At 42.2% G+C, this 12,899-nt stretch overlaps 1 protein-coding gene across 5 annotated transcripts in view; it reads right to left on the bottom strand.

Annotated features, from left to right (window-relative positions):
* Positions 1–765: 765 nt before the first annotated feature.
* The window catches only part of KAT7 (K(lysine) acetyltransferase 7), a 41,140-nt gene continuing 29,006 nt past the window's right edge, over positions 766–12,899 (bottom strand). For all 5 annotated transcript variants that reach the window (XM_011959928.1, XM_011959929.1, XM_011959930.1 and 2 more), the window contains 7 exons: positions 11,901–12,092; positions 8,548–8,637; positions 8,184–8,324; positions 6,674–6,767; positions 3,708–3,854; positions 3,063–3,169; positions 766–2,461 (listed from right to left, as the gene is read on the bottom strand). In XM_011959928.1, coding sequence (XP_011815318.1) covers positions 2,360–2,461; positions 3,063–3,169; positions 3,708–3,854; positions 6,674–6,767; positions 8,184–8,324; positions 8,548–8,637; positions 11,901–12,092 — 873 coding nt within the window. In that variant the 3' untranslated portion in view covers positions 766–2,359. The remainder of the gene's footprint in view (positions 2,462–3,062; positions 3,170–3,707; positions 3,855–6,673; positions 6,768–8,183; positions 8,325–8,547; positions 8,638–11,900; positions 12,093–12,899) is intronic.

The raw sequence follows: 12,899 nt of genomic DNA, 5'->3' as shown, positions 1-12,899 counted from the left end.
TAGTCTTACTCAAAATTGCCAAGGGAAGTCTGTTCCCACACCTGTGGGGGTTTAAATGAGATAATAAATTCTTCCATTTTTCAGTGAGTAAAGTGGGATGGCAAAGCGAGTGGAGGCTTGGGATCAGAACTGTGTAAAAAACTTCAACTGTATGGGTTCTCACCACTACTGGTCACAGTGAGCAACACCATTCCAGCACATACAATTCCCAGCCTCCTCCTTTCCACCATACAGAGGTAAGTGCTCAGCCACCCTTTTCCTGTGCTGGGTATATCTTACAGGAAAATGCAGCTATTTTCAAAAATAATCATTTCAACCTGGGAGTCAATAATTAGATGTGACATTACTCAATACTGGTGAATGAACTTGGAAATGAGAAGGGATATCTGTTCCCATCTCCCACAGGCATCAACTATACCCCCATATATCCCAACTTCCTATTGGTTCCTTTGCCCCTAAAATCAGTGAAAAATGGCACTTAGTGAAAGAATGGGTAATACTGACTAATCATTGCTATGTACACTGATTAGCTGGAACCAAAGTGAGGCAGATCAAATTTGTGCCACCATCTAGGTAAGTTCAGAGTGAGCACTCCCTTGATCTTTATAGACAGCCTGCATTACAGGGAAAAACATTCCATAGCCACAAACCACATCCCTCAACAGTGTACTGCTAGGCAAAGCAAATCCTAAGTGCATTTACTATGAGTAGCAGATTGTGTGCATCATTTTCATATATAAATGAGAGCCCCCAGATGAAACAGACTTGAGCAGAGAACATGCTTTATTGAGGAGTAGATATAGAAGAGCACATTCTACCACATGTGGGGAAGGGTTTAGCTTCTGTAAAAGGCCTTTACCCCTTAAGAAAACCCCTAGTGAAGTTGCTTTTGGATAAATTTTAACAGTGACACTGAAACTGGAGGGGAGCTGCCACTGAACATGCTTAAAATTAGCTCCCCCAACCCACAGTGAATATAAGTAGTGTACAGAGATGACAAGAGAAAGGCACAAATGACCGGAGTCAGGGATTGTGGTGAGGGCTCCACATGAAGACAGTATGTTGGAGGAGACCAAGTTGGGAAGGGTGACATGTCATACATCAAAAGTTGCCCCAAGATAGCAGGTTATAATGGGCTACAGAGAAATTAGAGAGAACATCTCTTCCTTCACTTGAACAACACCAAAAATAGAAGACCAGAGAATAGAAGGACGGTGACAAATCCCAAAAAGGAAATGGAGGAGGAGTTCGTGGAAGGGCAGAAGCACTTTAATCCTAGAGGGAGGGTGAGGCACTGTTGAAAAGAGAAGCAAACCTTGGCAGGGGTGGCTATTCTGCCTTGCTGAGTCATGGGCTGAGATACGAAAGTCCCTTTCAATCATTTTCAACTTCTCCCAGGGCATTCAGACAGAATCAGTGCGATGTATACAGAAGTAAAGATGTACTGTATCAGACTAGTGGAGGTGAAAAGATTTCTGCAGTATAATTAATCAGTTAACATGCAGCATGAAAGGGAGAAGTGGATATTACTTTGGCACCTGCAAACGTAAAAAGGGACTGGGAGTAAAGAAAGAAGGAAATATTTACTAGTGGGTACTTTACGGTGAGGCAAAAAGTAGTATCCGCTCCCTTTCACCAAGACACTGCCCACTGCCCACAGGTGAATTCAAATCAAACCCAGAACTACCACCTCTTCATTCTTCTCTCCATCTCATTCAGATCAATTATATGCTATTACCAAGACTAGTCCCTGGGAAACTCTTCAAAAGTATTTGGCTCTGGTTAGCCCAATACAGATCAAAAAGAGGTCTCTTAATCAAAATGAAGGAAAGAAATTTAAAGCAAGATGAAACCCAAAGTGAATGGATCCCCTGCCAATCCACACACACTCACAAGTGCCACCTCCTCCCTGCCCCTCCATAGAACACACATATAAGGAGTAACTGGAAAGGTCCTGGTGGTGGCAGCCATATTTGGAGGTCTGGTGACCAGGCAGCAAGCACTAGTACCACGCTTAGAAGACACAACACAACCTCATGGGGCAAGAGGACATGAGGAGAGAACCAGTGACTGGACAGGTACAGTACCATAACAGAACTCCTTGGGTCAGTGCTGAGAGACCTGCACTCAAGTCTAATACAGATCCCATCCAGGCAACCTCACTGAGGCCGAAACAACAGTTCCTCAGAACCAGCGTCTGCAGTGTACACAAAGGTCGGAGCCAGGACAGTCCTGAGGGGGATGGCCTTCCCAAAGGATACTGTACTTGCCAATCACAAGAGCAACAGAAATGACAGACAGATCCCTAGGGTACGGATTCCTACTGCTGGGGTTCGCTGGCTCGGAATGACAGGTCACTTTAAGTGCCCTTGGGAGGGGTCCATTTTAAGCAGCTGGGATCCATGGTTTTATTGGAGTTGGACCTTTTGGCCTCTTTGGCTATCCACTCATCAATCAGGTCCTGGGGGAGAACAATGGGAAAAAGGATTATATACTTTCAACTCAAATGCCTTTACATAGATTCCAAAATAACTAACCGCCAAGAAGGAATTGCCAAAGGTTTAACAACATATTAGGGTATAAAAAAATACTATCTTTTGACTTATAAACGACTTTTCTATCTAATCCATTCTTCCTACTTTACCCTCAGTGAGAAATGAACATCATCACTCACCTACCTTTATTGTACGTATGAAACAATTTAACAAATTAGAAGTGAGTATGAGTTGAGACAGCATTTGTGAAGATTCCTCTACAGATGGGCAATTTCCTCCCATGTAAGAAAAACATCAAATGACAGAAGCGCTGTACAACATAAAGCTGCTTAACTGGAGCTGCTTAACTTGTGTCATCCAAATTTGAGACAGGAGCTTACCAAAACCTTCTGATACGGATAAGGCAATGCAGGCATCACTGCCAGCTACAGAAACGAGACCCAATAAAAGGGGCATGTAGCCAAACTCCTTTAAGGGAAGGTTCTCTTGAGTCTTAAGGCCCCTACTTTGCTCTGCTAAGCCTTGAAGGACATCCAGCAATGAGCAAGCTGCTGATGAAAACCTTACCTGTCTCTTTAAAACTAGGTGTTTTCCCTTCCAGTACTTGAGCATCTGAAGGGCTTGTAGAGTGCTGACAATGTCCACAGGATTCACAGCCGTCTCCTGACTGATTTCTGAAACAGAAGAGCTACTGACAACCTGACCAAAGTGCAGGTTCCCACCCCTTTGCCCCCAGCCAAGGTCTACTTTCCCTTAAAGGAAATCCAAATGAACAGAATCTTCTGTACTCAACCCAATCTGTTTAGGAGTTTACAAAGTATTCATTTGACCAGTCCAAATAACTACAGGATATTACAGCAAGAAGCTATTCTTGGTCCCTTAGAAATCAGGGCCAAATATAGATCAAACTAAATTGTTCCACCCCTGCATAAATACACAGGGATGTCTTTCTCAGAAAGATGAACCAAAAGACCTGAAGTTTTTCTTCTTGACTTTTATAAGAATTAGTGTTAGCAACTCTGGATTTGAGAAGCCAATTAATAACCATTCCCAGGGGCCAAATGTTTTGGATTCCTAGACAACTTCAGTGAGGGTCTCTGCAGTGGTCCATTTTCAGTTGGCCTTCCTTTCTCATATTCAGAGGAAACACAACACCCAGTAGAGTTAACTTCTTGGGCAACAATCAACCATTCCAAGGAGTCAAAAACCAACCTTTGATAGAAATCTCTTTGCCTTGGAAATTATGCAGGTAGCGGAGAAGTACTTCTTTCCAGTAACTGCGATAGCTTATAAGCCCCAGATCTGAGAGTGGACGTTCTGGGGAGCCAACTTTTTCTTCGACTTTGGAAAGCAAATAACCTGCCAGGGAACAAATACAGACTTTTTCTAGCAGCACTAGATCTTATCCTAATAGCAAAAAACAGTGTGCCAATATGCAAGAAGGTTTAAGAAGCACAGTCCCCTCTTATTCCAGGGAATGTGTTCCAAGACTCCCAGTGGAGGCCTAAAACTGTGGATAGTACCAAATCCTATATATACTATGTATTTTCCTATTAACACATACCTATGCTATAGTTTAACTTATAAATTAGGAACAGGAAGACAGTAATAGTAAAACAGAACAATTATAACAATATACTGTAATAAAAGTTATGTGAAGGTTGTCTGTCTCTCAAAATATCTTATTGTACTGCACTCCCCTATTTTTGGACCGCAGTTGACTACAGGTAATTGAAACTTCAGAAAGTGAAATGGCAGATAAGGAGGGCACTACTGTAATAGGCACTAAAAGAACTCTGGAAGGCTTCACTATTAATCATTTTGATAACAGTGGTTCTCTATAGGTGTGTGTTGGAAACAAGGGAGACAGAAAAAAATGTGAAGCCACTTCATTATCTGTTTTTTAATATTTTTTAAATCTTTGAATGGTGAAAACAGATTAGCTCAGTACCACCTATGAGACAGTGGGGGGGAGGGGTGTAAAAAACCCAAATGATGAAGCCTCTAGTTGTAAAGTCTAAACACCTAACATTCAATTTATACAAAATATACAAGACAACATTATGGAGATGCAGTCTGCAAAGTTCATAATCTGGGGAACCTTTTTAGACAACTAACCTCCTTTCTTCAACAAAAACACAGCAAGGAAAAAAAAGATGGGAGTGGAAAATTGTAGACTGAAAGTGAATTATAAGCCATATTTCTCAATCTCACTATCAATTTTACCTGGATCTAAGTATTAAAAAAAAACAATTTTTAAAAAGAACAAAATCACACCAGGGAAATTTGAGTATCACAATTTATGATATGAAGGACTTTTTTTTTTTAAGGTGTAATAGACCTTATCTTTTAGAAATATCAAAATAATGGCAGGTGAAAGTATAGGTAAAACGAGGTTAGCCCCCCCGCCCCCAAAAAACAGTAATTACTGAAGCTGGGTGATGGGTATAGGAGGGTTTATTATACTTTTGTTAATGCTTAAAACTTTCTATAAAATCAAGTTTATACGAACAGTGTTACCTATTCAAAGATATATAGTTCCCCTCTTATGTCACTTTCCAGTTCATCTCTTCTCAGATGACTTAAAAATGAAAAAAGGCAGCTGGGCAAGGTGGCTCACACCTGTAATTCCAGCACTCTGGGAGGCCGAGGTGGGCGGACCACCTGAGGTCGGGAGTTCGAGACCAGCCTGATCAACATGGAGAAACTCCATCTCTACTAAAAAAACACAAAATTAGCCAGGCGTGGTGGCACATGCCTGTAATCCCAGCTACTCGGGAGGCTGAGGCAGGAGAATCGCTTGAACCTGGGAGATGGAGGTTGCAATGAGCCAAGATCGCGCCATTGCGTTCCAGCCTGGACAATAAGAGCAAAACTCTGTCTCAAAAAAAAAAATAAAGAAAGAAAGAAAGAAAGAAAGAAGGCTTGGAACTCCAATTTTGATTACAATATACCCTGTCCTTTGACAGTGGACATCAAATAGAGAATAACACACAGTGGAGTCTTGTTATTCACAGCAGTTACGTTTCATAAAGTCACTGAGAACCTGAATTAGTGAACACTGAACCACTGCTACTAGGAGAAATACAGGGAGGGTTAGGTTCCTGCAAGCCTCTGGTCACATATTGGTCAACCATCAATACATAACCTTATTTTATGTTTCTGTTTAAAAATGCCTTATTTAATATACACTGTTGACATCACTAACATTGAACTCACTGCCAGCAACTCTCTAATTCACCTGAAGAAAGCGATCTAACCTCTGTAAGGTACCCCAGGATTCCTGAGATTAGTGTAAGGTAGCCCCAGGATTCCTGAGATTAGTGTAAGGTAGCCCCAGGATTCCTGAGATTAGTGTAAGGTAGCCCCAGGATTCCTGAGATTAGTGTAAGGTACCCCAGGATTCCTGAGATTAGTGTAAGGTAGCCCAGGATTCCTGAGATTAGTGTAAGGTACCCCAGGATTCCTGAGATTAGTGTAAGGTACCCCAGGATTCCTGAGATTAGGAACACCAGACACATCAACACTACTCATAGGGGCCATTTAAAATCAACAGAAGGCCAAAACCGTGTGGCATTCACAGACTGAAAATGAACTTGTTTACAGTATAAGAGATGAAAACTCTGAAGTCAGCTGGGAATGCGTGCATCCACGACTCTTATTTTTGGCTGCTCTGTGCATGTTCACGAATGACCACAAAAATGTTAAGATTGATTTTGGGGTTACAAATAAAACTTAGTGAGTAAGCAAATTCACAAACACAGAATCCACAATTAATGAGGGCAGAGTATATTATGCAAAGGGTCCATTGGGTACATGGATTACTTCTAGACAAGTCCCTACAAAAGTGAAATCCCTAGCATCAAGGAACAGATTTTAAGCCTCAGGCATGTATGTGCTGTTTAAAAGTCTCAAACTGGGACAATCCTAAAGAGCTCACTTTATCATCCTCTGTACTTCCTACCCATTAAGGAGAAGTCCTGAATCCCTTCAATGGTCAATGTGTATCAGGCAGAATGACAATGTTCAGGTTTTTCCTACTTGTTCACTCATTTACTAAATATCCATGTACCTCCATTACATTCCAGGAATTGCAGAGACCACAGGACAAAAAGACAAACAGCAATATTCACACGGTCCCTGCCTTATGGAACTAATGACTTAGCAGTTTCACTTACTGAAATCAATAAGCATCTTGCCATAGCCCTGTCTCATGTACTGAGGCATAGTAAGGATACAGGATACATTGTAGTTGAGGAATGAATTCTTTTCCTAAAATCAAGAGCAAACAGATGAACACGTCAGGAGGATTTGAAACCAAAGGTTTCAGCACTTCCACAGATATAAAATAAGGCTGCTTGCAAAACATCTGGCTAACCAGTCCCAAGGAGTGGCTGTCAGGCTCACAGCTGTTATAACCACACCCCTTATCATGGCCAAAGCCATTAATCATCCCAGGATTTCCCTAGCTGAGACCTCCAGTTTCATTTTAAGGGGGCTGACTCTGGGTTCCTGACAGCCACAGAGCAGGGCAAGAAGGTTAAGGCTGCTCACTCAGTATGTAGAAGCCCACTTTAAATGCAATTTTTGAAAAGGAGCTGCCTACTGGAAGAGAAGGGAAGGAAACAACACAGTAAGTCTCCATTCTGCAAAGGGATTTAAAAAAAAAAAAATCAAATTGAATGAAATCAAAATGTGTGATTCCAGTTGCAGGAAACGTCCAGAATAGGGAAATTTGTACAGACAGAAGGGCTGAGAGGGACTGAGTGGAAACAGGAGTGATTGCTAACAATTTCTTTTCAGGATAATGCAAACTGGATTGATTGCACAACTCTGTGAATACACTATAAACAACTAAATTGTGCCCTTTCAGTGTGTGAATTTATGGTGTATGAATTATATTTCAATGAAGTCGTTATACTAAAAGTCATAAAATCTGGCCTTGGGCCAGGCGCAATGGCTCACACCTGTAATCCCAGCACTTTGGGAGGCTAAGGCGAGTGGTCACTTGAGGTCAGGAGTTCAAGACCATCCTCGCCAACATGGTATAAAACACCATCTCTACTAAAATCACACAAAAAATTCGCTGGGCATGGTGGCAGGTGCCTGTTATCCCAGTTGCTCAGGAGGCTGAGGCAGGAGGGTCACTTGAACCCGGAAAGCAGAGGGTGCAGTGAGTCAAGATCACACCTCTGTACTCCAGCCTGGGCAAGAGTGAGACTGTCTCAAAAAAAAAAAAAAGAAAAATCTGGCCTTGGGTCTTTAAAAGGCACAGTAGTGTTATCACTGAAGGGACTGTGCTAGAAGGAGCCCAGCTAAACAATCAGGCAAAAGGAGTATATTCCTGGTTTTAAGCCGATAACATAGAGGCAGGCAAAGCCAGGAGAGCTGGCTTGACTACAAGATGTTGGCTTGTGGGTTACTAGGGAGGGCTCTGGCCAGTTATTAATAGGCAGCTCCAGTCCACAATTCCAGAAAAGAATTAACCCGAAGCTTTTAATAAAAACTGCATTTTCATTAAACAATCTTTGATACATGGGTTTGCCTTTTTTTTTTTTTTAATTTATGGAAGGGGTGTCATCATTGCCCAGAGTACAGCTTCTTCCTGTCGGTGATTTGAGCCCCCAGCTGCGAACACGGATCACCCTGCTCTGGCCAGTGGCTTCTTAATCTTCAGATCCTGCTTACCTTGGAAAAATACCCAATCAGGTGACAGCCAGTGTTGTCCGCCTCTGTCATAACATAGAACAGGAAGGGTTCCACATCATAATATAACGTCTTATGGTCCAGAAAAAGTTTGGCCAACAGGCACAGGTTTTGGCAGTAGATCTGGAAGCAGAGAAACAGAGTTCATGTGTGGGCCACTGATTCCTAAACAGACAAAGGCCTAAAATTCACAAACATACCATAATTATTAATGAAACATATTGTGTATTTTGGCAAAAGAAGAGTTCTATATCCTTCACAAGGTATGATGGAGAAAAAACACATGCCTTCTGAAACCTGTGAATATACAACATTACAACTCCTTTCTAAAGTCACCACTTTTTACCTTGTTTTTCTTGCCATCCACTTCAAACACAGAGATTGAACCTTTGCGATATATCTCATCACCAGGTGGGTGTTTCCACACACATTTGGCCTGCGAGACAATGAAATTCACATTAGGGAACTAAAGCCCCCCAACAAGACTGCTCCTCAAAAGGGAAAAGGAATGACAGGTCAAATGTGGTTAACTGAGCTACAGGACACTTGGACAAGTTGAGAACATACAGCAAAATATAGATTTTTTTTCCATAAAACAAAAACTTCCAAAGTCATTTGAATATATTTATGACACTTCTATAGCAATCTGGAACAAGTACTCTGGATTACATTCTGGCACTGCTTTAGCCCAGGAGATTAAAATCACCCACTACATAAAGGTCAAATAAATAACAATACCCTTGCTTATTACCAAATGCCTCAAGCCAACAGGAAATTCTTAAGCAGCTTATTTCCAGCAGCTTAGGGTGGCTAAGTACTTTACTCTCACCTTTACCCATAACTTCTCATTACCACCTAACCATTATGGTCTTCTTTTGTTCAGATCAGAAAACTCACTCACAATGATAAAAACCACGTACCACTACCTGTCTGCCCTTCTCCCCTGCAACTGCATTGCCTTTGCTATATAAGGAAATTAAGAGAAAGTCCTGTGGCAAAAAAAAAAAAAAAAAAAAAGCAAGCAGCCTAGCTGAGCAGCAGGAAGCTAGGGTCACTTGGCCACAAGGAGGCATGAAGTACCCCCTTTTCCTAACTCTCAAGTGCTAATTGTTTTAATGCAGCCAGTCAGCTGCATTCTGCTGTTAGGTGAATTCTTTAAAAGGTTTACATTTTAAAAAGTTTAAGGCCTGGGGCGGTGGCTCATGCCTGTAATCCCAGCACTTTGGGAGGCTGAAGTGGGCGAATCACCTGAGGTCAGGAGTTTGAGTGCAGCCTGGACAACATGGTGAAACCCCACCTCTACTAAAAATACAAAAATTAGCCAGGTGTGGTGGTGGGGGCCTGTAATCCCAGCTACTCTGGAGGCTGAGGCAAAAGAATCCGGGAGGTGGAGGCTGTAGTGAGTCGACATCGCACTACTGCACTGCAGCCTAAGTGACAGAGCGAGACTTCGTCTCAAAAAAAATAAAAAAGTGTTCAAAAAGTATAGATACATAAAACTTTTTTTTTTGAGGTAGGGTGTCACTGTCACCCAGGCTGAAATAGCAAGATCATAGCTCACTGCAGCCTCGAACTCCTGGGCACAAAAGATTCTCCCATGTAGCTAAGATTATAGGTACATGGCACTACGCCTGGTTAATTTTTAAAATGGTTTTTGAAGCGACAGAGTCTATTTTACCAAGGCTGGTCTCAAACTCTTGGCCTCAAGCAATCCTCCCACTTCAGCCTCCCAAAGTGCTGGGATTACAGGTGTTAGCCACCGCACCTGGCCCATGAAACACTTTCTATTAAGCAATTTTACTGCGAATCTTTTTGTCAACTCAAGAAGCATATTCCAATTTGTCATATGTAAATCCAAATATTTATTAACTGGAATCCCTCCAAGAAAATTCCATCTGTAGTTTGTTCCTATCTCTACCCCTTTACTCATGCTGGCTCTTCCCAACAATAACCAAACTCATGAAACAATTAATGTTTAGGAACAGAAGCCAAGTCAAAGGAAGACCACTTCATTTCAGTGATCACACCTAAAGCAATGGGAATAAGAACAGACATGGAATAAAATAGATATTTCCTGAAATCTGATTTTTATATTATATAATATGGAAGATTATCAAATATTCATAATGTTTATTCGATCCTCAGATTTATTCAGACCCTTTGTTTTCTCCTTCTATTACTATTTCTTGCTCTTTTAGCTATTTCATCAGTTAGTGTCACTAAACAACCAGAAACAAAAAAGAAAAAAGGCATAAATGGGAAGCAGTGCACATAAATACTGGCTTTCACATAGTAAAACCATTTTATCTCCATGAACTGCCATCTGTGTCAGTGCCCCTCCTTCTGACCCCATTATTCCCTGTACACTGGTATCTCTACCAATTCCTGCCAATCACCTCCCCTCCATGACTCTAGCCCCATGTAGTCAAGTGTGCCAGGGCCTGCAGAACCTGAGTCAAAGCAACAGTTCTGGGCCCTGAACCGGCAGACCACATCCTCCTGAACTGGGAACATAAAAAAGCAGTATCACCAACCAAACTGGGGAGAAGAGTATAATGACAGAAATCACAGGAAGACTAGATCATAGATGCTCAGCATATGGAAATCCTGGGAAATAAAAAAGGAAGGGGAAGGAAAAAGAGACACCCCCGAGGCCTTAGAGCCAAATTATATTGTGATTATGAGAACAAGGGCTGGGCACAGTGGCTCATGCCTGTAATCCTAGCACTTTGGGAAGCTGAGGCGGGTAGATCACGAGGTCAGGAGATCAAGACCATCCTGGCCAACATGGTGAAACCCCGTCTCTACTAAAAATACAAAACTTAGCCAGGTGTGGTGGTGTGCACCTGTAGTCCCAGCTACTCAGGAGGCTGAGGTAGGAGAAGCATTTTAACCCGGGAGGTGGAGGCTGCAGTGAACCGAGATCGTGCCACTGCACTCCAGCCTGGGCAACATAGCAAGACTCCGTCTCAAAAAAAAAAAAAAGCTTCTCTGCCTGAAAGGCTAATCTAATCTCTACTCCTTCCCGTTCCACACCCTTGCTCCATGGCAGAAATTCCCCTTACGACAAAGCTTCTTATTCCGTAACAGAGGGGATTTTTTGAAGCTGCAAAAAATCTAGTAAACATATTTGTCAACAATAACAGATTCAACTCCTTATACCTGTTTTATTAGGAAAAAGAGGGGAAGGCACCAAAGGACCCATTCTGCTACTTTCATAATCTTTCACAGGCTGATCACTCTTACATATTAGTAAGTGTACCCATTCAACATATATTTCCTGGGCATCAGTTGTCCACACTAGTTGCTAGGGATATGAAGGTGAGCCATGCTGTCCCTGCTCTGCCTAATGAAGTCTGTATTTTCATCTAGTTTGGGACACACAAAACCTGTAGGCAGAGGTAGTTCATATTCCAAGGAGGAAATGAAGAGGAGTAGGCAGCAAGAACAAAAGACAGGAAGACGTACATGACAGGATGTGGGTAAGGGCCCTCAGCTGCTCTGGGTGGCACCCAGCACAGCCATGCCTCAGGCTCTACACCCCACCTTAAGCTGTGGCCTTCCATTTCCTATGCCTTCATCCCACTGCTGAGGACCACTGGGAAGGTGCCTGAACAGAGGCAATCACTATGGCAAAATCTAGAGATCCTACAGCTTATCGCCATCATGGTCAAGGCAGAGGAACCCAAGACAACTCACCATGTGCCGGCGGAGTATCGTTTGGCTCTTCATATATTTTAAACAGAATTCACACATATAGAGACGTCCCAGCCGTGCATATTCTTCAGGATATGGAGAATGGTACCAGGTATCAAGCTCATAGCGGCCAAAAGCAATTGTTTTAATCATGTTGCTTCCCTCTGTGATTTGGCCTTGCAGCCTTAATTTCTCCTATTGCCAAGAAATCAAAAGTCAAAGGAGGATTAGAATTTATTATCTTTGCTTTCAGGCAGGATACAATGGATCCTGTAATCCCAACACTTTGGGAGGCTGAGGCAGGCAGATCACTTGAGGCCAGGAGTTCAAAACCAGCCTGGCCGAAATGGCAAAACCCCACCTCTACTAAAAAGACAACAATTAGCCAGGTGTGGTGGCAAACAACTGTAATCCCAGCTACTTGGGAGGCTGAGGCAGAAGAATCACTTGAACCCACGAGGCAGAGGCTGCAGTGAACCGAGATCACACTGCTACACTCCAGCCTGGGAGACAGAGCGAGACTCTGTTTTTTAAAAAAAATAGTCTTGTTTCTAAAAGCGTGTGTGCATGCCACCATGCTAGGCTATAAAAAAATCAGACAGATTCGGCTTCTATCCATGAGAATTTACATTAAAGAGAGCTACATGAAAAATCAGGCAGGCATATAGAAAACTTACTGCCCATACTGCTCAGAGCACAGGTCTCAAAAGAGGGGTTTCTCTGCTACCTCCCACATTCTGGGCCTCACCAGAATGAGACCTTAGAAACTTCATTATCAGCCTAGACCAAACTGAATTATAAAGAAAATCATCACAGATACAAACTGCCCACCCTTAGAAAGTATTCTAAAACTAAACAAAAAAGTTGATTTAGAATCTGCCTTACTTATCTGCAGAAACTTTTATAAAGCTATATGAATCTCTGTGACATATATCCACAATGCTCACTTAGAAAAAAAAGTAGGCCTTTAAAAAATATTTTTGAAATGTGCATGATAAGGCC

The sequence above is a fragment of the Colobus angolensis genome, unplaced genomic scaffold (assembly GCF_000951035.1).
Source record: "Colobus angolensis palliatus isolate OR3802 unplaced genomic scaffold, Cang.pa_1.0 Scaffold50, whole genome shotgun sequence".
NCBI lineage: Eukaryota > Metazoa > Chordata > Mammalia > Primates > Cercopithecidae > Colobus > Colobus angolensis.
The sequence above is the reverse complement of the archived record's forward strand: the minus strand, read 5'-3'. Positions and strand labels throughout refer to the sequence as shown.